Source organism: Lolium rigidum, chromosome 1 (assembly GCF_022539505.1).
Source record: "Lolium rigidum isolate FL_2022 chromosome 1, APGP_CSIRO_Lrig_0.1, whole genome shotgun sequence".
Classification (NCBI taxonomy): domain Eukaryota; kingdom Viridiplantae; phylum Streptophyta; class Magnoliopsida; order Poales; family Poaceae; genus Lolium; species Lolium rigidum.
In genome coordinates, this window is record NC_061508.1 from 241,787,940 (window position 1) to 241,812,827 (window position 24,888).

The window sequence follows — 24,888 nt, forward strand, 5'->3', positions numbered from 1 at the left end:
TCCGGCACTAACCTATTGACGAGATGCCGAAGAGCCAGTTGCTGTTTTCTGTTGTTTTTGGTTTAGATTGGATTCTCCATCTTGTTCCATCGAACAAAGAAGAAACAAAAGGTTTGCAATGTCGTCTGCCGACAAGTCGTCTCCGCCAGCCTCCGCCATTATAGCCAAAGCATCCAGGGGTTACCACATCCTCAAAATCGACGGCTACTCTCTCACCAAAGGGACCCCCACCGGGGAGAGCCTCGATTCCTCCCAGTTCACCGTGTGCGGCCATCGCTGGCGCATCCGCTACTTCCCCAACGGCTACAACAGCGAATGCGCCGGTTTCATATCCCTTTACCTCAAACTGGACGAAACTGTCATCAAGGAAGTGAAGACACAATCCATCATCAGTTTCGTTGACGCGCTCACCATGGAGGAGCACCCTTGTCTCACATCGCTGGCAGTAGACACCTTCGATAGCAAGAATCATTCATGGGGGCGTACCAAGTTCATCAAAAGGGAGGACCTAGACAATTCCATGCACCTCGTAGACGACTCATTCACTGTCAGGTGTGACATCGCCGTTATCAGCGAGGAGATCCGTGCTGAGGAGATGTCCGTGCCCAAGTTCATTGATGTGCCACCATCTGACCTGAACCAGCATCTGGGTGATCTCCTCGAGAATGGGGAGGGTGCCGATGTGGTCTTCGAGGTCGCCGGGGAAACATTCGCCGCTCATCGGTGGCTGCTTGCGTCCAGGTCGTCGGTTTTGCGGGCGGAGCTCTTCGGCTCGATGAAGGAGGGGAAGAGCGGCACTGCAGATGTCATACGCGTACATGATATGGAGGCGCAGGTGTTCAGCGCGTTGCTATGTTTCGCGTACACCGACTCGTTGCCGGTGGATGAAACAAAAGAGGAAGACGCCATGTGCCAGCATCTCCTTGTTGCGGCGGACAGGTATGATCTTAAGAGGCTAAAGCTGGTCTGCGAGGAGAAGCTGTGCAAGTACATCGATGTGAGCACGGTAGGGACGATCCTGGCGCTTGCTGACCAGCACCGCTGCGACGGTCTGAAGAAGGCATGCTTCCATTTTCTCAGCTCTGCAACAAATATGACGGCAGCCTTGGCCACTGACGGCTTTCAGCATCTGAGTAGGAGCTGCCCCTCTGTTATGATACAGCTGATTGCCATGTCCTCACTCAGTCACTCGGCCTAATTCTGTCGCGCCGACCAGGTGGATTACTATCAGATATACATATTGCTTTACATCTAATAATTATGTAAAAGAAATACTAGCTCCCTCTATCTACTATTGTACTAAGGTGTTTTAGGTTTTTTTTTTTCGAAAATGCATGCATATGGACGTGTTGAGACAATGACACTTCTGTAGCCAAGATGAGACAGTACCAGCTCTTGTTTGGCTGCTCCTTGTCCAAATTAGTTTGCCACAAGTGGTCATTTGTGCTTTTGGCTTGGCGAGGCCACCTGAGAGCGTTGATGACATGGATGTACGTGTACCATTTGGAAGACGAGAAATGATGCATGTTTCAGGAATCTCTTTCATGATGATTCTGCCAGTGTAGTTTACAGATTAACTTGTGTCTCCTTGCAGAAAAAGCAAGGACAAAAAAGACTCAGCTCAAGATGGTGATTCGTGAAGCATATTCCAGTTCTCATGGTTGGTTGCCGGCTATTGCAAGGAGTACCGCCAAGCCTTAATATTCGTTTTCTTAGCTGATTGTCGATGATGTTTTTGCAACTTAGTAGGGTCTGTGGTTTTTGTGTAATATGCTATCTAGAGGAAAACTATAGTGTAGTTTCTTCATTTCCTATATCTCCTGTTTGCTTGTAAGACATTGTGGCGGTTTTCATAATGCCCCGACTCGAAAAAAAAGGGAAGCAAAGATTGAAGGATGATGATAAAAAACTACAGGACAAGAAAACAAAATCATAGGAAGATCAAGAAAAATTACACTGACGTGAGAATGAGACTGATGACAAAATTGCAGAGCTGACTAAAACGAGTTAAAATACACTTCGCAGCACCAACTCACAAACCTTCCTCCCGAGCCAATAACAGCACCCACTCTCACTCCTATAAGTGAGTGCAACAATCAGTCAATCAGGACTGAACTGAATGAAAGACATAGAATGATAAACGAAGGCTCTTCGCGGCTAGCGTTGTCACCCTTGTATACCTCGTGTGATCCAGTCTTCCACTGAAGTCCTGGACCGCAGCCGTCGCTCCGGCTCCGGCCAAGTCCATCCACCGGTGTTGTATCACCACGAACCTCTCCGACTTTTACAGGGCACAATTGGTCCTACCGATCTGCAGAAATCCCCTGAGGACTCGTCGAGTCGGCTGAGTCTACTACAACACAACATGGTAAAGGCCAGCTCACATCCCCCACCCCTCCTCCCGCCCTCCTCCCTCTCGAGCGTGAATAGTAGTTTTGACACTCTCCCTCTGCTGGCCAGGCGCTCCGATGCCTCCTCCTCCGAAATAGCTGGCTGGAGTTGGGATTGGAGGGGCGCTACAGTAGATAGATATAGTATTAGGGTTTGTAGTTTGTCCTTTTTGGCCTATGGATTGATGCCGGGAGGGAGGTGTCGGATCCTTGCAGCTAGATCTGGCGGTGCATCGTCTCCCTCCTCTGCCTCTCGGTGCTCCGGTCATCGGAGCCGTATGCGAGGCGGAGGAAGGATGCGAAGATCTCCATCTATAAGGTGATATTGGTCATCGATGCTGATTCGGAGGCATATCCGCTAGTTGATACGTCTCAAACGTATCTATAATTTCTTATGTTCCATGCTACTTTTATGATGATACTCACATGTTTTATACACACTTTATGTCATTATTATGCATTTTCCGGCACTAACCTATTGACGAGATGCCGAAGAGCCAGTTCTGTTTTCTGCTGTTTTTGGTTTCAGAAATCCTACAAAGGAAATATTCTCGGAATTGGACGAAATCAACGCTCAGGGTCTTATTTTTCCACGAAATTTCCAGAGACCGAGGGAGAAACGAAGTGGGGCCACGGGGCGCCGCCACACTAGGGCCGCGCGACCTAAGGGGGGCCCGCGCCGCCCTAGCGTGTGGGGCCCCCGTGCCTCCTCCGACTCCGCCCTTCCGCCTACTTAAAGCCTTCGTCGCGAAACCCCCAGTACCGAGAGCCACGATACGGAAAACCTTCCAGAGATGCAGCCGCCGCCAATCCCATCTCGGGGGATTCAGGAGATCGCCTCCGGCACCCTGCCGGAGAGGGGAATCATCTCCCGTAGGTCTCTTCATCACCATGATCGCCTCCGGATCGATGTGTGAGTAGTTCACCCCTGGACTATGGGTCCATAGCAGTAGCTTGATGGTTGTCTTCTCCTCATTGTGCTATCATGTTAGATCTTGTGAGCTGCCTATCATGATCAAGATCATCTATTTGTAATGCTACATGTTGTGTTTGTTGGGATCCGATGAATATTATATACTATGTCAAGTTGATTATCAATCTATCATATATGTTGTTTATGTTCTTGCATGCTCTCCGTTGCTAGTAGAGGCTCTGGCCAAGTTGATACTTGTGACTCCAAGAGTGAGTATTTATGCTCGATAGTGGGTTCATGCCTCCATTGAATCTGGGACAGTGACAGAAAGTTCTAATGTTGTGGATGTGCTGTTGCCACTAGGGATAAAACATCAATGCTTTGTCTAAGGATATTTGTGTTGATTACATTACGCACCATACTTAATGCAATTGTCTGTTGTTTGCAACTTAATACTGGAAGGGGTTCGGATGATAACCTAAAGGTGGACTTTTTAGGCATAGATGCATGCTGGATAGCAGTCTATGTACTTTGTATTAATGCCCTGATTAAATCTCATAGTACTCATCATGATATATGTATGTGCATTGTTATGCCTTCTTTACTTGTCAATTGCCCAACTGTAATTTGTTCACCCAACATGCTATTTATCTTATGGGAGAGACACCACTAGTGAACTGTGGACCCCGGTCCATTCTTTACATCTGAAATGCAATCTACCGCAATTGTTCTTTATTGTTCTTCGCAAACAAAAATCATCTTCCACACTATACATTTAATCCTTTGTTTACAGCAAGCCGGTGAGATTGACAACCTCACTGTTACGTTGGGGCAAAGTACTTTGATTGTGTTGTGCAGGTTCCACGTTGGCACCGGAATCCCTGGTGTTGCGCCGCACTACACTCCGTCACCAACGACCTTCACGTGATCCTTGACTCCTACTGGTTCGATAAACCTTGGTTTCTTACTGAGGGAAACTTGCTACTATACGCATCACACCTTCCACTTGGGGTTCCCAACGGGCGTGTGCTTTACGCGTATCAAGCTAAATTACTAGCGCCGTTGCTGGGGAGATCAAGACACGCTGCAAGGGGAGTCTCCCACATCCAATCTCTTTACTTTGTTTTTGCCTTGCTTTACTTTATTTTATTTACTGCTTTGTTTGCTCTTATATAAAAAACACAAAAAAATTAGTTGCTAGTTTTACTTTATTTACTGTTTTGTTCTCCATATCAAAAACACAAAAAAATTAGTTACTTGCATTTACTTTATTTAGTTTGCTTTATTTACTACTGCTAAAAATGAGTAATCCTGAAGTTGAAGTTCGTTCGTTTAAGCAACAAGGGGGAGAAAGTTTTAAAGATACTTGGTATAGAATTAGCGATGCTCATCATAGGTGCATTAAGAAACACTCCACTATTATACTACTCAGGAACTTTTATGTTGGTATCTCTAGTTGGAATAGGTATGTTCTTGATACTCTTGCGTGAGGTAATTTCCTAGGCACTCCTGCTTTAGAAGCTAGTTGTATTATTGAGAGTCTAGTTGGAATACCACCTGTTAATGAAGCTAAAATTGAAATCTCTCTTGAAGATGTCAGGAAAAAGTTGGAGGTCATAGAGAAAAATCTTCCAAGTGTTGAGACTAAATTGGGAATATCCTATATAACTAAGTAGTTCATCCCCACTAACTTATTTTGCTAAACATGCAGCTATGCCACGTCACCTCAATTTTTCCTATTGGCTGTCATCCGTCCCCACAAGAGCTTCTATTCAGACCATGCATCTGTGCTTTTCTCGCTACAGTTCCATGGAAACGAAAAGGCCGAGCGTGTTTAGTGCGCCGAGCGACTGTTGCCTTTCCAGTTTCTTCCATATAGCTCCACGAAAAAAGAAACAGTAGATGATGATTAGGGCAGCCGAGCAGCCGTCGTCTCTTGGTTGTTTTCCTATATATGCCCACCATAGCACAACGCATCTACATTCCCATCATTCTCTCTGGCCTCCTCCATCCACGCATCTACCATTTTCCTGATTATCTATCTGATCAGCTTGCTATGCGCTGCTGTTACCTCTACTTCTACATGGCCTATCCATAGTTCCATACGGCAACAGAACTTTGTCGTCTCCGTTGCGGAGTCATGGCGGAGATTCACCAAGCAGCGACATGCAATATTCCAGGTAATTTTGTAGGCTTCAAGGAATCGAGGTACGACCAGGCGCCAGCGAATCCAACTCCCACGCCGGCGTCGATGAGCTCTCTACTTTATCTATGAGGTTTGGAGGAGTCCGCAACTGCAATCGACTTCCTTTCTGACATTTATTCGTCTACGTGCATGACTACCACAGGAGATTTTTGTAGATTTGACTTGCCTCTTCGGTGGTTTCATGCGCTGTAGTGTTTATGACTTATTTGGGTTTCGTTTGTTGGTTAGATCGCATAAGGAGTCAGTCACCAGAAAGTATCGGCTCTTCAGATTCTTTTGGTTAGTTCGTCTCGAGCTTTCTACTTATCGCTTTTCCTTAAATTCTGCTCTCCTGCTGAAGCTTTTGTCTACTAACATTTTCTGAAGGACAGGCAGGCATGTTAATTATTTCATCAGCAAAATAACAGCTTCAGTCTACTAACATTTTATGGAGTTAGCTTCATTTTCTTCCTCCTTTCAGCTTTCCCATATCAAGATTCGTGTGAAAAAAGTTCACAATCTGTTATTAACTCATGGATACTTTCGTTGTACTCAGAAAGAAAGGACACACTGCTTCACGGGGAAGAAAATTAAGAGGGTCAACGTGAGACAGACCGCTGTAGCCAGCAGGTATTTTTGTTTATTATTATTCTCCGTTCAAGAGAATGGTTGTGAATGAATAGTTGTGTAAATATTGGTAGAATCATATATTTGTTCCTTTTGATCGTACTAATATTGGTAGAATCATATATTTGTTCCTTTTTTGCATGGTATGTCACACCTACTCCTATTCCAATTAATATTTTTATTTTACCAACTTAAATATTGTATCTGTCAAGATTAAAATAATTGTACAATATTACATGAGAATTTCAAACAATAAAAGAAGATCCTAATCTTTTCAAGAGCTTTCTTTCAACATTTTATTCTGAAGACCCCCCAAATCTTAGGGAGCTCAATTGCATCTTCTGGACTCTGACGATGATGATATGCTGGCTCTGAACCTGCTACATGAACATTTCTTATTTCTTTGCAGAATTCAAGCTGGTGGATCACTCTTCTGCCATTTATCATTTATCAGAAAAGGAACATATTGGTCCCATGATTAGTATTACTTTTTGAAGTTTTTGTAATCTTTGGCTTATTTTTGTACTTTCTGTTGAAATATGCAAATTCCTTCTTCTTTTTTGGCTAATTTCTAAATAAGATTTAATCATTTTTTGAATACCGTTGTTTAATAGATTTTGCGCCTATTATAGCATATAGTGTATGCAGTAAATCAACTTCGAACTTCGAATGGAAAATGAGGTGCTCCAAGTTTTCTCATGGACATTGTTTTTAGTGGCCAAGTTAAAATTCCTTTTTTTAATGGTAAGAAAAATCTGAGGGTTGTCTTAGGCTCACCTCACAAACAACTTTTTGTACACCAAATAAGCTAAATATATATTGTGTCCTGAGGTGATTCTTCATATGTTCTAATTATATTATAAACAAATTTTTTTCTAAAATTTCCGTAGCAACGCGCGGGTATCATCTAGTTACTTAATAACACTGATAAACTTGATAAAACTCTAAGTGAAATCAATGAAAGAATTGATGTTTTAGAAACTTGTGCTACTCATGATAATCAAACCCATAGGATTAGTGAATTTGAAGAAGCTATGGGAACCTTGGGTTCAACTTTTTCTTCTCTTAAGTTTAAGGAGAAAGCCTATGTGGGTAAGGAGCAAAAATTCATGTATGTCTCTAAAGTGCCTAAGCCAAAAAACTATTATAGGCCTAAAATTGACAAAGCCCTTAGCACCACTACGGATGATGGAGCATCTAAGATACCTATTGATGTTGATGCTTCGCTTCTTGATAATACTTGATTCACACTTTCTGCGCCTAGCTGAAAGGCGTTAAAGAAAAGCGCTTATGGGAGACAACCCATTATTTTACTTCTGCACTTTTGTTTTATATTTGAGTCTTGGAAGTTGTTACTACTGTAGCAATCTCCTTATCTTTATTTTATTGCATTGTTGTGCCAAGTAAAGTCTTTGATAGTAAAGTCAATACTAGATTTGGATTACTGCGCAGAAACAGATTTCTTGCTGTCACAAAATTGAGCCGCCCCGTCTGTAGGTAACTCAGAAAAATCTGCCAATTTACGTGCGTGATCCACAGATATGTACGCAACTTTCATTCAATTTGAGCATTTTCATCTGAGCAAGTTAAGTGCCCCAGAAAAATTCGTCTTTACGGACTGTTCTGTTTTGACAGATTCTGCCTTTTATTTCGTATTGCCTGTTTTGCTATGTTTGATGGATTTCTTTGTTCCATTAACTTTCAGTAGCTTTGTGCAATGTCCAGAAGTGTTAAGAATGATTATGTCACCTCTGAATATATGAATTTTCAATTATGCTGAATATATGAATTTTCAATTATGCGCTAACCCTCTAATGTGTTTGTTTTGAGTTTGGTGTGGAGGAAATTTTCAAGGGTCAAGAGAGGAGGATGATACAGAGTAAAAAGTCTAAGCTTAGGGATGCCCCCGTGGTTCATCCCTGCATATTTTAAGAAGACTCAAGCATCTAAGCTTGGGGATGCCCAAGGCATCCCTTCTTCATCGACAACTTATCAGGTCACCTCTAGTGAAACTATATTTTTATTCCGTCACATCTTATGTGCTTTACTTGGAGCGTCTGTTTGCTTTTATTTTTGTTTTTGTTTGAATAAAATCGGATCCTAGCATTCTTTGTTTGGGAGAGAGACACGCTTCGCTGTTTCGTATGAACACATATGTTCTTAGCTTTATTCTTAATGTTCATGGCGAAGGTTGAAACTGCTTCGTTCATTGTTATATGGTTGGAAACAGAAAATGCTGCATGTGGTAATTGGTATAATGTCTTGAATAATTTGATACTTGGCAATTGTTGTGCTCATATAGATCATGTTTAAGCTCTTGCATCATGTACTTCGCACCTATTAATGAAGAACTACATAGAGCTTGTTAAAATTTGGTTTGCATGATTAGTCTCTAGAGTCTAGATATTTTCTGGTTAAGGTGTTTGAACAACAAGGAGACGACGTAAAGTCGTATAATACTTACAATATGTTCATATGTGAGCTTTGCTGCACCATTTTATACTTGAGTTTGCTTCAAACAACCTTGCTAGCCTAGCCTTGTATTGAGAGGAATTCTTCTCGTGCATCCAAATCCTTGAGCTAAAAACTATGCCATTTGTGTCCACCATACCTACCTACTACATGGTATTTCTCTGCCATTCCAAAGTACATTACTTGAGTGCTACCTTTAAAATTCTATCCTTTGTCTTTGCAATATATAGCTCATGGAAAAATAGCCTTAAAAACTATTGTGGTGAAGAATATGTACTTATGTGTCTTATTTCTTGATAAGTTGCTTGTTGAGCGGTAACCATGCTTCTGGGGACGCCATCAACTATTACACTTTTGTTGAATATCATGTGAGTTGCTATGCATGTTCGTCTTGTCTGAAGTAAGGGCGATTTTCATGATCAAATGGTTTGAGTATGCATATTGTTAGACAAGAACATTGGGCCGCTAACTAAAGCCATGATTCATGGTGGAAGTTTCAGTTTGGACAATTAATCCTCAATCTCTTATGAGAAATTTATCTGTTGTTGAATGCTTATGCATTAAAGAGGAGTCCATTATCTGTTGTCTATGTTGTCCCGGTATGGATGTCTAAGTTCAGAATAATCAAAAGCGAGAAATCCAATGCGAGCTTTCTCCTTAGACCTTTGTACAGGCGGCATAGAGGTACCCCTTTGTGACACTTGGTTGAAACATATGCTATGCAATGATAATCCATGTTAATCCAAGCTAATTAGGACAAGGTGCGAGCACTATTGGTATACTATGCATGAGGCTTACAACTTATAGGATATCTTATACGTAACACATATGATTTATTACTACCGTTGACAAAATTGTTTCTATGTTTTTAAAATGAAAAACTCTAGCACAAAAATAATAATCCATGCTTCCCTCTGCGAAGGGCCAATCTTTTACTTTATTGTTGAGTCAGTTTACCTACTTCTTTCTATCTCAGAAGCAAATACTTGTATCAACTGCGTGCATTGATTCTTACATGTTTACCTATTGCACTTGTTATATTACTTTGTGTTGACAATTATCCATGAGATATACATGTTGAAGTTGAAAGCAACTGCTGAAACTTATATCTTCCTTTGTGATGTTTCAAAGCTTTCTACTAAGAATTTATTGCTTTATGAGTAACTCTTATGCAAGTCTTATTGATGCTTATCTTGAAAGTATTATTCATGAAAAGTCTTTGTTATATGATTCATTTGTTTACTCATTATCTTCACCATTGCTTCGAATCGCTGCATTCATCTCATATGCTTTACAATAGTATTGATCAAGATTATGATAGCATGTCACTTCAGAAATTATCCTTGTTATCGTTTACCTACTCGAGGGCGAGTAGGAACTAAGCTTGGGGATGCTTGATACGTCTCAAACGTATCTATAATTTCTTATGTTCCATGCTACTTTTATGATGATACTCACATGTTTTATACACACTTTATGTTATTATTATGCATTTTCCGGCACTAACCTATTGACGAGATGCCGAAGAGCCAGTTGCTGTTTTCTGTTGTTTTTCGTTTCAGAAATCTTACAAAGGAAATATTCTCGGAATTGGACGAAATCAACGCCCAGGGTCTTATTTTTCCACGAAGCTTCCAGAAGACCGAGGGAGAAACGAAGTGGGGCCAGGGACGCCGCCACACTAGGGCCGCGCGGCCTAAGGGGGGCCCGCGCCGCCCTAGCGTGTGGGGCCCCCGTGCCTCCTCCGACTCCGCCCTTCCGCCTACTTAAAGCCTTCGTCGTGAAACCCCCAGTACCGAGAGCCACGATACGGAAAACCTTCCAGAGACGCCGCCGCCAATCCCATCTCGGGGGATTCGGAGATCGCCTCCGGCACCTCTGCCGGAGAGGGGAATCATCTCCCGGAGGTCTCTTCATCACCATGATCGCCTCCGGATCGATGTGTGAGTAGTTCACCCCTGGACTATGGGTCCATAGCGGTAGCTAGATGGTTGTCTTCTCCTCATTGTGCTATCATGTTAGATCTTGTGAGCTGCCTATCATGATCAAGATCATCTATTTGTAATGCTACATGTTGTGTTTGTTGGGATCCGATGAATATTGTATAATATGTCAAGTTGATTATCAATCTATCATATATGTTGTTTATGTTCTTGCATGCTCTCCGTTGCTAGTAGAGGCTCTGGCCAAGTTGATACTTGTGACTCCAAGAGTGAGTATTTATGCTCGATAGTGGGTTCATGCCTCCATTGAATGCGGGACAGTGACGGAAAGTTCTAAGGTTGTGGATGTCTTGTTGCCACTAGGGATAAAACATCAATGCTTTGTCTAAGGATATTTGTGTTGATTACATTACGCACCATACTTAATGCAATTGTCTGTTGTTTGCAACTTAATACTGGAAGGGGTTCGGATGATAACCTAAAGGTGGACTTTTTAGGCATAGATGCATGCTGGATAGCAGTCTATGTACTTTGTATTAATGCCCTGATTAAATCTCATAGTACTCATCATGATATATGTATGTGCATTGTTATGCCTTCTTTATTTGTCAATTGCCCAACTGTAATTTGTTCACCCAACATGCTATTTATCTTATGGGAGAGACACCACTAGTGAACTGTGGACCCCGGTCCATTCTTTACATCTGAAATACAATCTACTGCAATTGTTCTTTACTGTTCTTCGCAAACAAACATCATCTTCCACACTATACATTTAATCCTTTGTTTACAGCAAGCCGGTGAGATTGACAACTTCACTGTTACGTTGGGGCAAAGTACTTTGATTGTGTTGTGCAGGTTCCACGTTGGCGCCGGAATCCCTGGTGTTGCGCCGCACTACACTCCGTCACCAACGACCTTCACGTGATCCTTGACTCCTACTGGTTCGATAAACCTTGGTTTCTTACTGAGGGAAACTTGCTGCTGTACGCATCACACCTTCCACTTGGGGTTCCCAACGGGCGTGTGCTTTACGCGTATCACTAGTCAAGGCTGGTCTTCTCGTTCGACGTGGGGGAGGGGCAAAGTTTGAGCCTGGGCTGCATCTGCTGCCTGGAGCGGCATCGTGGCGGGAAGGTGGAGCATGTAGATCCATGCGCGTTCTTGAAACTGCGCCGTGTGGAGATCCCAAGCGAAGGCCAAGATGCCGATGCTATTCAGGGCTAGAGAGGCAACTCCACGCTCTGGATTTCCCGAGGCGAGGAAGCCGATGCAGAGGATCTTTAGCCTCGGTACAAGATACAACGCCAACACCACCCCAAGTGTTTTTGTCCCCGACGGTGGTGCAGGCGCCCATTCTTTGAGGCTGATGGCCGAAGACGAGGGACCTGATCATATTTTCTGGATTTATTCCAAGATCTTGTTTGCGAAATGGAAGGACTACTTTGTAATTTTCCTTTTAATTTGGATCCTTCCTGTAATTTGGTACCCACCTCATAAATAGAGCAGCTTCTCGGCCCTTAGGGGTCATTCTCATTTAGAAGAAAAAACTACGGCACCACCTACCAGACTCGTTTCCTCTCTATAAAGCTAGACTAAACTTACGGCCTAGTTTGCCTACGGAAATTTTAGGGACAAACCGTGGAGTGAATCAGTTGGTTGAATCGGTCCCACCTTTCATGATGGGTGGTGCTGATAATCCTCCGGAGGCTGCTAGACTTCCGAACTTTCGACTGGATATTGCGACACATGTCCCTTGTGGTCAAAAAGCAAGGATGACCGTCTTTTTTCCCATTATTTCCCTTTGTTCCTCGCGAGCACAACACCCATCGAGCCTATGATTTCCTACATCGTGCTCCACCCACACCACCGGCAGCACGATCGGTAGCATGTCTACACCGGCAAATAGCACCGCCACCTGCACGGCTGCACCTTGCAGCACCGCGGTGCGCCCATGGTACCACCGACCCCTACGTATGGCAGCATCACCGCCAGAATGTGGCAGCACCATCGGCCATGGCTCGAAGCACCGCTAGACATGGATGGTAGCACCGCCGCTAGCAGCGCCACACCCCATGGTAGCTCCGCCACCGGGCAGCTGAAGCACCGCTGCTCGTAGCTCCGCCGTCAGGCACCTGCAGCAGCTCCGCTCGTGCTTGTAGCTCCACCGTTGGGCACATGCAGCAGGGCCACTCACCGTTTGACCTCCGCCGTCGGACACCCGCAACAGGGTCACTCATCATTTGTAGCTCTGCCGGTAGGAATTTGCAGCTCCACCGTCGGAAACCCAGTAGGGCCGCTAGCAGATTGCAGCTCCACTGCTGCCTGCTTGTAGCTCCGCCGCCAGGAAATTGCAGCGCCGCCGCTCTCTGCTTGTAGCACGGCCGCTCGCAGCTCCGGCGGTAGGGATTTGCAGTAGCCCGAGATCCCCTTTCAGCGGCGCCAGGGCGCTCCTCTGAATTGCAGCAGCGGCGACGAAAGGGGGATCGGGATTGGAGGTAAGCGGCCGAGGGAGAGGTCCACCGTGGCCCGTGGAGTCGGGACCGACGACGCGTGGGAATGAGGCGGCTGCCGTCCCTGCGGATGAGCCGGCGCCCCATGGGATGGTAGCCCTGCGGCTGACGCCGCGAAGGAGGCGGCGGAGCGCTCCTTTGAGGCCGGCCGTCGCGGGGAAAGGAGGCGGCGGCGCGCTCCGTAGAGGACGGCTGTCGCGTAGGACAGACTCGGCTGTGTGCTCTGTCGAGTGCGGGGCAAGAAAGTTGGGGAGGATAGGGACGAAGGAAAAGTAGATAGAGTGAATGACAAAAAAAACTACCACAATTATGCCAAACGTGACAACCATGTAGAACAGAACTACCAGAAAACACGTCTAATGGTAGGTGTTTGTCACAATTGTGATAGTTTTTGTCATTAGGGCATGCCCAATGCACTGCCCTAAAGCTACTGTCTCACACCTTTAACTAGGTTCGGGTGGCCCAAAGTACGTTCGGATGAGGAGGCAGCCTCCTCTTCAAGAAGTGGGATCTTAAGCCTAAAAAGCATGCTTTTTTTTTTGGAGAGAGAAAGAGATACATAGTGTCATATTTGTGGGGTCCTTTCTCTCTTTTTTCTGACTAAAGTTGTAGCTTCCATTGGAGAGATAAAATTGGTCATGTTGCTTTTGACAACTTTTTTACATAGAGCAGCTAGTTGTGTATGCCACCATTGCTCATGCCCTTAGATATGATATGAAGAATAGATGGGAGGAGAGCGGTGGAACGGGACACGCGTCACGCGCTCACGTCGGAGGCTGCCATAGACAGAACTTTTAGGAAATAAAGCATTTTCCTTTCATGATTTTAGGACTGCAATCCCTTTCCTTTCCTCCACGTCAGCGCGTAAGGCTGATTCCGTAGGAAATCATCCCTAAATGTGTAGTAGTGTTCTTCGAGAAAGAAACCAAACCGGACTCGTTTCGTTCCTTTATTTGTCGGTGCGTCCTTCTCTTCCCCGTTGCACGCTCAGCCTTTAAAGAGCCGCAGCCGCCACCGCAAGTCCGCAAGCCAGGGGTCCTAAATTATTACGTTTGCCATGCTGTCCGCCGCTGCCGCCGAGAAGTCGTCGCCGTCAGCCTCCGCCATTACGGTCGACATGTCTAGGGGATACCACATCGTCAAAATCAATTGCTACTCTCTCACCAAGCAGACCCCCACCGGGAAGAGCCTCGATTCCTCCTGGTTCACCGTGTGTGGCCATCGCTGGCGCATCCTCTACTTCCCCAACGGCGACCGCAGCGACAGTGCCGACTACATATCCCTTTTCCTCCTACTCGACAACCAAGATGTCTCCAAGGAAGTGAAGGCGCAGTCCATCTTCCGTTTCGTCGACACCGTCACCACGGACGAGAAGCACCCTTCTCTCACATCGTTGGCGGTAAACACCTTCGGTAGCAAGAATCGTTCTTGGGGAATCTCCAAGTTCATCAAAAGGGAGGACCTGCACAGGTCCGAGCACCTCGTAGACGACTCCTTCACCATCAGGTGTGACATCGCCGTTATCAGCGAGATCCCTGTCGAGGCTCCCAAGTTCGTCTCTGTGCCATCGTCCGACCTGAACGAACACCTGGGAGATCTCCTCACCACTGCCAAGGGTGCCGATGTGGTCTTCGAGGTCGCCGGGGAGACGTTCGCGGCGCACCGCTGGCTGCTCGCGTCCCGGTCTTCGGTTTTCGATGCGCAACTCTTCGGCTCCATCAAAGAGAGCGGCACCGCCGACGTCATACGCGTAGACGACATGGAGGCGCGGGTGTTCGCAGCTCTGCTACGCTTCGCCTACACTGACTCGTTGTTACCGGAGACGATAACGCAAGAGGAAGAGGAAGCTGCTGGCATGTGGCAGCATCTGCTCGTCGCTGCGGACAGGTACAGCTTTGAGAGGCTAAAACTGGTTTGCCAGGAGAAGCTATGCAAGCACATCGATGTAAGCACCGTAGGGACGATCCTGGCGCTCTCTGAACAGCACCGCTGTGACGGGTTGAAGAAGGCGTGCTTCCATTTTCTCAGCTCTCCAACTAATCTGATGGCAGCCACGGCCACTGACAGCTTTCAGCATCTGAGTAGGAGCTGCCCCTCTGTTATGATACAGCTGATTGCCATGTCCTCACGCAGTCACTCGGCATAATTCGTCAGGCCGACCACGTCTTGTTGATGGAGTAGTAATAATTATATAAAAGAAATACTCCCTCCATCCCAAAATGTAAAGCATCTAAGGACTGGTTAAAAGTCAAACTTTACTAACTTTGACAACATATTTAGAAAAATATATTTACAGCTACAATATCGAATGGGCATATTAAGAAAATATATTTATGGTGAATCTATTCATGTTGATTCAGTACTGTAAATGTTTATATTTGCTGTTGTTAGGTCTGTGATACTGTAGCGGGACTTTTGTTTCTTAGTTTTCTTTTCCTTTTTTTTGTGCATCCGTAGTACCATTAGGGTGGTGCGTTGTTGCAGAGGCTAGGTGTAATTGGTATCTTTCGATATTAATATATTCCCTTTATCGAAAAAAAAAGTTTATATATTTTTGTGTATAGAGTTGGTCAAACTTAAAAATATTGACTTTTGACTGATCCTTAGACGCCTTACATTTTGGGACGGAGGGAGTACAACTTTTCAATTTTCCGAGCGGCGAGGGATGGATACGGTGATTGGGCGGTACTACCGAGTACTACCCAGTACTACCGCCATGATTTATTCTAACCGTCCGATCTAGCCACTTAATTTTGCAATATAATTTAACGTTCGAGGGGTATTGTGGTAACTTTGCATGGCAACCGCCCCACATCGCACGACCACACCTGTAGCTCCATCTGCCTTTCCCCCGATCCTATCCTCTGCCTCATGGGCGATCCCTGCCACCGCCGATCACCGCGGCCATGGAGACCGTGTAGCCGAACCCCTGCCGCGGAGCACCTGCAGCCGTTTCCCTGCCTCTGCCGAACACCTTCCGCTGCGGCAACCCTTCCACGGAGCCCCTGCAGCGACGGCGCCCACGGCCGGACACCTCTGCCGCGCGCAGACCAGTGGCCTGCGACGGAGGTGTATTCGGAGCACCTTTAATCGTTCCCCTGCCGCCGCCGAACACCTTCCGCTGCGGCACTCCTTCCGCGGAGCCCCTGCAGCGCCGGCGCCCACGGCCGGACATCTCGGATTCGTAAGCCTCGTGGACGCACACTTCGGCAGGTGAAACCCCGCGCCGGCGTCGCCCCTGCACCCACCGCCACCTCCGCGCCGGTGGTCTCCACCTGACAGTGAAGAGCACCTCAATCACATCTAAGGTACACATTCCACCTAAATTGCTCGATTCTTGAGTAACAGTAAGCCCAGTTGTTTTCCAGTTGAAAGTGCTTGGTATGTACTGGATGATGATCAGTGATGGTGTACCTCCTTTCTCCTCAAAGTAAATGGAATAGCCTTGTTTAAAAAATGATTCTATCCCTGCAAGTGCAAAAATAGAAATTGCACAAGAACTTTGTAAATTGAGTTACAACTTTGACAACTTAAGAGAAGAAAGAAGAAATTTAAAACAGGAGGCACAAAAGGGAAGTGACACAGTTGCTTGATTTAAACATGAAGGCAGCAGTGCAACATAGTTGACAGTACTCGGGTAGTTTTTCATGTCATCTGTCCCATAATAGCACCATAAGGAACTTTGTTTCCCAACCATGATAGCTCACCGCTTTAGACCGTCCAGGGGCATGTGGTAGCATGTAAATCATCACACCAGGATCCGTTCCTCTCTGGATGCTAAGCACACCATTTATCAGCGCCCTTTCATAGACAGTGTAGTGCTGCACAAACATGTTTTCGGGTAAGAATAAAAGCAATCTCTAGATATAACAACAAACTGGCAGAACCTTGTTAACTAGCTGGCAGTGTTTGCGCTGCAATGTGTTTGCCTGATTTGCCACTCATTTGCCATATTGCCTGATTTGAGTTCTCCAATCTATGTCCTTTCATTATTTAAAAGTGTGACCAACACAAATTGATTGAATTTATGTTCAGATAAGGGTGATAGGCTTTTGCAAAACATCCTTCGAAAGAAGTGGACCCTCTATCTAGTCTAGAACTATAGATTTTTGTTTGTTTGCCTCCTCAGAGCCCCCTCCAAAACACCATTTTGGATTGGTCTGAGTTCTTACTGGAGTTCCGCTTCCACACATAATCCTGCATGTATTCCTTAGAGCAAGTCTAGGAGTTCTTACTGGTTAGTCTGACACATGTCTTTTCAATTCAGCAAAATCTTCCATGTTTGCACACTACAACTAACATACAGGTTTCTGCTCTACAGAAGAAGGCCTACAAAGCTAGAATGGCATAGCTTGACGAAGGCAATGCTGCAGGCGATGACATCCAGGTAATCAGTGATATAAATGATGCCAGCAAAAAGGAAGAAAGCCCTCCAGATGATGCCAACAAAAAGGAAGAAAGCCCTCCAGATGATGCCAGCAAAAAGGAAATCAGCCCTCCAAAGCCAATTGGCAGCCAAAAGCGGGAACGTGGGCGTCCAAGGAAGATTGAAATTCCTAAACCTACCTGTAAAGGATCAATATACATTAGCTAGAGATGCTGTCACTGGGCTTGCGGAGAGAACAGCCCAGCAAAAAGGAAATCTGCCCTCCAAAACCAATTGGCACTCAGGAAGTCAAATCCTAGGCCCCAACAGGTGAGCCCATACAAGGATCTATGAAGCTCACAGGGAGTGGCTGTCAAGGGTAGTTTCAGACGAGCTGCTCTTATAGCATGTGACAATTTAGAAACAGTCATATTCTTCAATTTATGGCTATACTTAACTTTTGCCATGTTCTCATATTGCTGGTGAACTTGTAATTTAAAGTTCGAACCGATCTAGAGTGTTGTTACATTTTATTTTGAGACAGCTGTTTCGGATATCTTCATTTAGATCAGAGATGTAATCTATCTGAATTTGAAGAGCACACTGATCATACTGAAGACAACTTTATCTACTCGTGTTTTATCCTGATCAAGGATCATCTAACATAGCCCTTTCAATTCATGAGTTATATAATAGCTAGGACTAAGACAAGAGAATGTAGCAGCGAGTTACACAGCCTGCTGTTCGGCAACTAACATCCTAATGCAGAATGAACACAACAGTTTAAACTTCACAGAACAACTGAAAATGGCAAAGTTCAGCATGCTATACTTTGAATACTGGACCTCCAATATGAAAAGAGAACCAAGCTAGGATAAAAAAACACAATCCTAAACATAGATAAGCACCGAGATCCAAACTATCCATTTGCTAGGAAATAATAAACAGATGCAAATAATAACTAAGCAATGATCATAAACATCAGCAAAACAACTAGTACAATTCTGAACACTGATCCTCTGAAGTCTGAAACGACTAGGGTATCGCTCTTGCCCGAGAAGCTGTCGAGTCAGAGCTTGAGCAAGTCGCGCTCGCACACGACATGGTCGTTGGCCCAGCTCGGCCGCACCACGTCCTCGAACTTGCTGGACGCCGCCTCCACCCCTTCGGCGAGGTGGGGGACGGAAAGCCGACGGGAGTGCTTTCCGCCGCCGGAGATGGAGTCAACAAGGTGCACGGCGCCTTCTAGCTTGTCACGCTGCAAGAGCCGGCGCAGAGTGCAGTGCGCCGTCCAGCTAGCCGCGCTGCACGAGGCCGCGCAGTATGTTGGCACCGCCGTCACTCCGTGCTGGGGCGCTTGGCCACGGCGTCCTCGCTCGCTCAATCGGAGATCACGCCGGCGGCGCTCGTCCGCGTCACCCTCGCTCACGCGAGCTCACACCATGCACCCCTTCGTGTCAGCGCCGAGAGCGTGGAGAAGAGGCAGAACGCGGAGGTGGAGTCGGAGGTGGGGAGTCGCAGCATGCCGTCCTAGGCGACGAATCTCGTGCGGATCTGCACGGCATGGAATGAGGGTCGGACGCCGGCCAGCACGGTCCCGGAGTGGCGGCCGGAGAGGGCTGCCGGAGAAGGGGATTTTTTGCACATGTTGGGGGATGTCTGAGCGAGCACGAACAGGCAGCGAAGAAGTATGCCGGTGAGGAGAGGGACGCGTTGGGAGGGGAGATAGCGCGGGCGTCGGGGCGGCGACGCGGGGAGGCGACAGGGCGGCCACCTCCACCATGGCGCGACGACATCGAGCGGCGACGCGATGAAGATCAAGTTCAGATGAGGAATGCCATCTGAACGCGAAGTTACGAAACTACCCTTCTATTAAATTAAAACAAACGAGAATTCCCAGTACTTTCCAGTACTTTCCGGTACATAATTTCTAGTACTTTTCAGTAGCACTGATTTTTCCACCGTTGGATCAACTAGCTTGAACGGCTCCTAAATTTCCCAATCACAGTAAAAGTTGTATTTCAATTTTCCTACTCTTCCACGGGTTTGAATATTTGTCTTGCACGGGGAGGGATTTCGTGATTCTCTACTTCTTTTTCCTCGTGCGTTGGTGAGTTGGTTAGTCATCAAATGTGTATTTGGTGACCCAAGTAGCCACTTAATTAGTTGAACCGGCTCTAATACAATACTGGTCACAAGACTTCTGCATATACAATTAGAATTAAATAAAATATGGTCACAGGAATTCTGTATTTGACTGAGGTGCAGGGCCCTAGGGCAAGAATAATACTCAGGGGCCCCTATATAGTCATCACAACAATTATAATGAATACACTTGTAAAAATATAAGTTTTCAATAATGCTTAAATGATCCGAAAGAGTAGCTAGCATATCAAATAATTCATAAATATTACCTAATTTTTTTCTAACATTCCTTCATGCGAAGTCACTTATAATGTGATCGATGTCGATATCATCTAATAATTTCTCTAGATCCATAATGTTGCCAAACCATTTAAATTTTGTTGAGTCATTGTTGATCTTAGATAGTTCTTCAATAATTTCAACTTTAAAAAGATTCTTTGAGCCAATGCCGAGTTATTATGAATATCTTATCTCTGTCATTGTATGAATTCTTCCACTTATTTTAAGCTTTTCTTTTGGTGATACTAGATGGATACGACGACATGATACCACGGATAGCTGGGAAAAAAATATGTCATATTTTGAAGGTTAAAAACTATGCATCACTTATGAGAAAGTAGAGATTAGGGAATATAGTACTATAATATACCTTAGATTGATCAAATCTGCAATGGCAAAAATTACATCGAAATCGGCTAGATGATAAATCGATGAATTGACAATAATCTATACCTAATAATAAAGAAAATAAGGTTTCTTGTTGGTCCGTTTTTTGTTACCCCTAGAGTTGAGCTAAATTACAGCAATCTGCCACCGCTAAGTGAAATAATAAACGGTTCCATCCAGACAAACAAAACAACACATCACCCGACCCTGCCATCATCCTCTTCGGCACGGAGCGCCGCCGGCTAACGTCCAAATCGCGCGCGCGAGTATCCATGGCGAGGAGGCAGCTCCTCACGTCCCTCTGCTGCTCGCAGTGTTGCCGGCGGAGACCGGGAGGAAACGCCGTCTCGCCTCAACGATACCCGAGGGATCCGGCCTTGGAGGGTTCCGATCCGTGCTCCTGGCCACGCGCGAGTATCCATGGCGAAGAGGCAGCTCCTCACGTCCCTCTGCTGCCTGCAGTGTCTGCGCCATTTAATTTTTGTGTCCGTCTCGCCAGCAATTGTTGGTCTTGAATCACCTGCAAGGCTGCAACCGCGACAGTATGAGATACGGTAATTACTTAATTTGTGGCAAAGTTATGACTGGCTTGGCCAACAAAATTTGCCCGTTAACGAGTGCGTTTATCTTAGTTGAGACATGTCCCGATTTTGAATTGCCACGATCTACTACATGCTTGCTTTTCCCGATATCTATCGGGCAGATGTACCTAGGAGAGCTACAAAGTTCAAGTGAATTTTCATGGATCAGATTGCACTTGCTCTCTTCAGATAATAGTAGTATGTATATTTACCTGCTACATATCCTCGTGTGTCGACGTCCTCCATCTTCAAGAGTTCAGTTTGCTAAATATTATTTCGCGTCCTTCTAATTATGTTTTTTCGCTGTTTGTTGCAGGTATTGCTTGTTCAAGTCGTCCAGGCTGGTTATGGTCATTTGGTTCGGGGGACTTTTGCTGCTTGGTCCCTCTTTGGAAATCTTCAGTAAGGGCATGTCCAGCGCGCGACGCATTTTATTGTCCGCGAGCGTCCGTTTGTGTCGCGCCGTAGACGCTAAAATGATCGTTTTTATCCGCGCGTCTGTTTGCGTCTGGGATGGCTCCAACGGGGCGACGCATTTTTTTCTCTTCTCTATTTAAACATAGTTCCAAATATTATATATTGGAACATGGTTTTACAAAAACTAATACATAATTGGGAACATGGTTTACACAAACTAATACATAGTTTGAACTATGGTGGACACAAATAAAACATTGCAAAATGAGGAAACCAGTTGTGTTGATTTCCGTATGTTCGCTGCCAAGAAAGAACATTCGAGGGCACACACACAGTCACCCAAACTGGAAAATCCAGCGGGAGATGGTGCCCTTGTTGGTTCTACCGAGGACGAACATCCAGAAAACTCGACTACTGGTTTCGTCTGGCCCGTAGCCAGATTCGCTGCAAAGAAAGAACACTCTAAGTTCTAAATATCGGTGTCCGAGACATCACCATTAACGTGGCGCAGACTGCCGAAGCGACGCAGCGGCGCCAGTCGCTGGCGCGTTTGAGAAGACGCATCGACGCAGTGTCGCTGCCAGGCGGGCCCAACGAAACGTCCGCCAGACGCGAGCGGACACTTTGCGCGTCCGCACAGCGTCTGCAGAGACGCATCCGAGACGCATATTTAGGCCAGGTTTGCGTCTCCGCATACGACCCGGTCACTTTGCGTCGCCCCGCTGGAGGTGGTGCCAGATGCATTTCCGGTCACGACGAACGAAAACGGTCGCTCAACATCCGTTTGCGTCGCGCCGCTGGAGATGTCCTAAGGTTGGCTACCAATATCTGTCGATGTAGGCATATGATTGATTGGTTTGGTGTCCGGGCAAAGCCTCAAATATCTGTTCTGGTTAGTTCTAAAAGAGCATTGTGCATAAATAATTTAAAGGTAAATTGTTAACCACACTTGATGTCTATAACTGTGTTTTTTGCAGTGCAGGGACGTGTTCACGTTTCTGAATTCCCGTGTCCACCATTACATTTTGTCTAAGTCTTGGATTTCAGCAATCTTGTAGTGATTGTAATGTTTGATGTTCATATACTGGCCTATTATTTATTGCAAAAGATACTGAACTTTCGTTTAATGAAAAAGATATAAACTGCACTGTAATCATGAATTCAGTAACATGTGTATCTTTCCCAAGCTGGCTCTGAAGCAGATGAAATAACATGTGTTCACTTTCGGCTAATGTTCTTTCAAGGATGTAATAATATTGGCGCGATGTCGTCCCGTCTCAAATTAGCTCCGAAACGGAGGGAATTTACAGTTTGCTTTGAATCTTTATAAACGTTAAAAACTTAAAATAAACGTCAAATTAGCTCCGAGAGCACGAGCGGACATATCTCAAGTTTATCCAAAGTGGGCCACAATAATTTGATGAATCACCTGTCTATTTTGAAGAAGAAAATCCTTTCACGCTATGGTGTTTGAATATGCTCCAAATGGAACTCCTTTTGAAGCATCTCTACGGTAAATCTGTACCGATTCTCTAATTTTTATCAATAGCATGTTATGCTTTTGTCAAAACATATAATATTGCTTTCTATGAATTTAATGCAGATACATCAATTTTGTAGAGTTGTAAAACCTCAATTTCACATGCTTTGTGTTGTAATTAGAGAAGCAGAGAACTTAATTAGACAGGATATCGTGAGTTCGTGACTGAGGATATTGATGAGGGTGGCTTGTTGTGCATAAGCTGACACACGCATTAGCTAAATTCACCTGTTGTGCCAAGGAGATTCAGCTCGACAGCTATCTACCACACTAATAATAATTATGCTGCAAAGGTTTCCGATCTTGATTTTCTACAGCAATAGCAATATATTCGATTCTGTCAACGGTGATTACACCACGTTAGACACAAATGTTGTTGTACCTCTCACATAGATTATGTATTTCAGTATTTTATTTTGTAATAGAACTATTCTTCAGCTGACAAGCAGTTCCTCGCGAACGAACCAAAACAGCCTTTAGTCACCCCACTCACACAGTTCTCGGCGATTTGCTCCAGATGCACCTTTACCGAACTTCCAATAAAGGATGAAAAACACGTCTAAGTTGAGCTCCCAGCAAGGAAGGAAAGGCGCACCTCAGTCAAGAGTCGAGCTCCCAACAGAGGAGGGAGGTTAGATAGAGAGACTTGTCAATCTACCCGGTGCAATGCAAAACGACAACCAACAATACAGACCAGCCGGGATAGATTTCCATTTGGTCCGTAGCGAAGCACGGGCTTTGTCCTATGATTTCTAAATTAGGAGAAAACAGGAACCACCAAAATCGTAAACTGACGTACTGCTTTTATCGTGTTGTGGGCGGGCGCTCATGGATGTGTCAAACTATGTAACTGCGGCGAACTGAAGAAGGCATTAGCCAATCGCTATCGATAGCCGAGACGACGAGGCTGGCTGCCTGGCTGGGTCGCTGGGATCGCTAAACTGATTCGTAGCTCGAGGCAACTAGCGATGCGAGTCGACGACCCGGACGTTTGGGACCTGGCAACGCGCGAGGTCGATATCCCACGCGTCCATGACTGCCGCGAGATTAGCACCTAATATAGGGATTAGTCTATAGGCGCTTTTACTGCACCCGGACTTTTGGCTCTCGGGTGTAGGCGCACCCTATATATTCTAAAATATGTAGTAATTTCAAAAAAAGTCAAAAAAATTCGAATCCTTTTGGGAATCAAAGATAATCAAGTATTGTACTCGTATAAATTTGTTTGGCTAAAAAATGTTTCACATTGACTTCAGGCAAAAAAAACAAAGCTATGACGAATATAGCGTGAATAGTACTTTAATATAGGACCTTCAAGTCTGTTTTTTTCACCCACGAAACAAGAGAAGTTATTCCATGGTGAATCTTTCGTATACGAGTACAATACATGATCATCTTTGATTCCCAAAAACATTTGAAATTTTTTGATCTTTTTCTGAATTATTATATTTATTTTCCATATAGGGTGCGCTTGCTCCCAGGTTCACCCATGCAATTTCGCGCTTTTACTCTCCTTTAGTAAGCCAGATACGCAGGTTTATACATCCCCGGTGCGTATGCATGTGCCAGTGCTTTAATAGCAACGGTACGGTGAGGACTGTACCATGGTGCAGCCAGTCTCCCCGTACAAGAATGATTAATGAGAGAGAGCTGTATAGCTTAAGGAGAAAATGCCTGCCGACAAATAAGTTGGATTGCTTCCTTAACTACACATAGTATTAGTAGTAAACACAGATGGCTAAGAATTCTGCATCTAGTTTTTTTTCCCTCAAGGAATTCTTAAATAATTATTTTATCTTCGATATTTTACTAGCAGTAATTTGGATTTGTAAGATTAACCTTACCTTGTAAAATATTAAAGTCTTAAAAGACAAAATATTAAATATAAAAATGTCATTCCTACTGACCCAAATTAAACATTTTATACCAATGGCTCTCCCAATTATAACAATAACAAAGCATTATGTTTTAGTATATGGAAAGATTTGTTGGCAGCTATGACAATTAACAAATGGTGGAGATAGTCAAAATGATTAGTTTGAAACACAAATTCTTAAACACACTTTTTTTATCAATGGTACAGATGGAAAAAAAAATCCAAATCAAATATATTTTACTAGTGGTGCAAAT

At 44.8% G+C, this 24,888-nt stretch overlaps 2 protein-coding genes across 2 annotated transcripts; both read left to right on the forward strand.

The window, feature by feature from the left end:
• Positions 1-118: 118 nt before the first annotated feature.
• On the forward strand, positions 119-1,198 carry LOC124656788 (BTB/POZ and MATH domain-containing protein 1-like). Its single transcript, XM_047195474.1, has one exon. It carries the CDS (start codon positions 119-121, stop codon positions 1,196-1,198), a length of 1,080 nt encoding a protein of 359 aa, XP_047051430.1.
• Positions 1,199-14,100: 12,902 nt separating this feature from the next.
• LOC124656799 (BTB/POZ and MATH domain-containing protein 1-like) lies at positions 14,101-15,189 on the forward strand. The gene has a single exon (XM_047195482.1). It carries the CDS (start codon positions 14,101-14,103, stop codon positions 15,187-15,189), a length of 1,089 nt encoding a protein of 362 aa, XP_047051438.1.
• Positions 15,190-24,888: the final 9,699 nt, after the last annotated feature.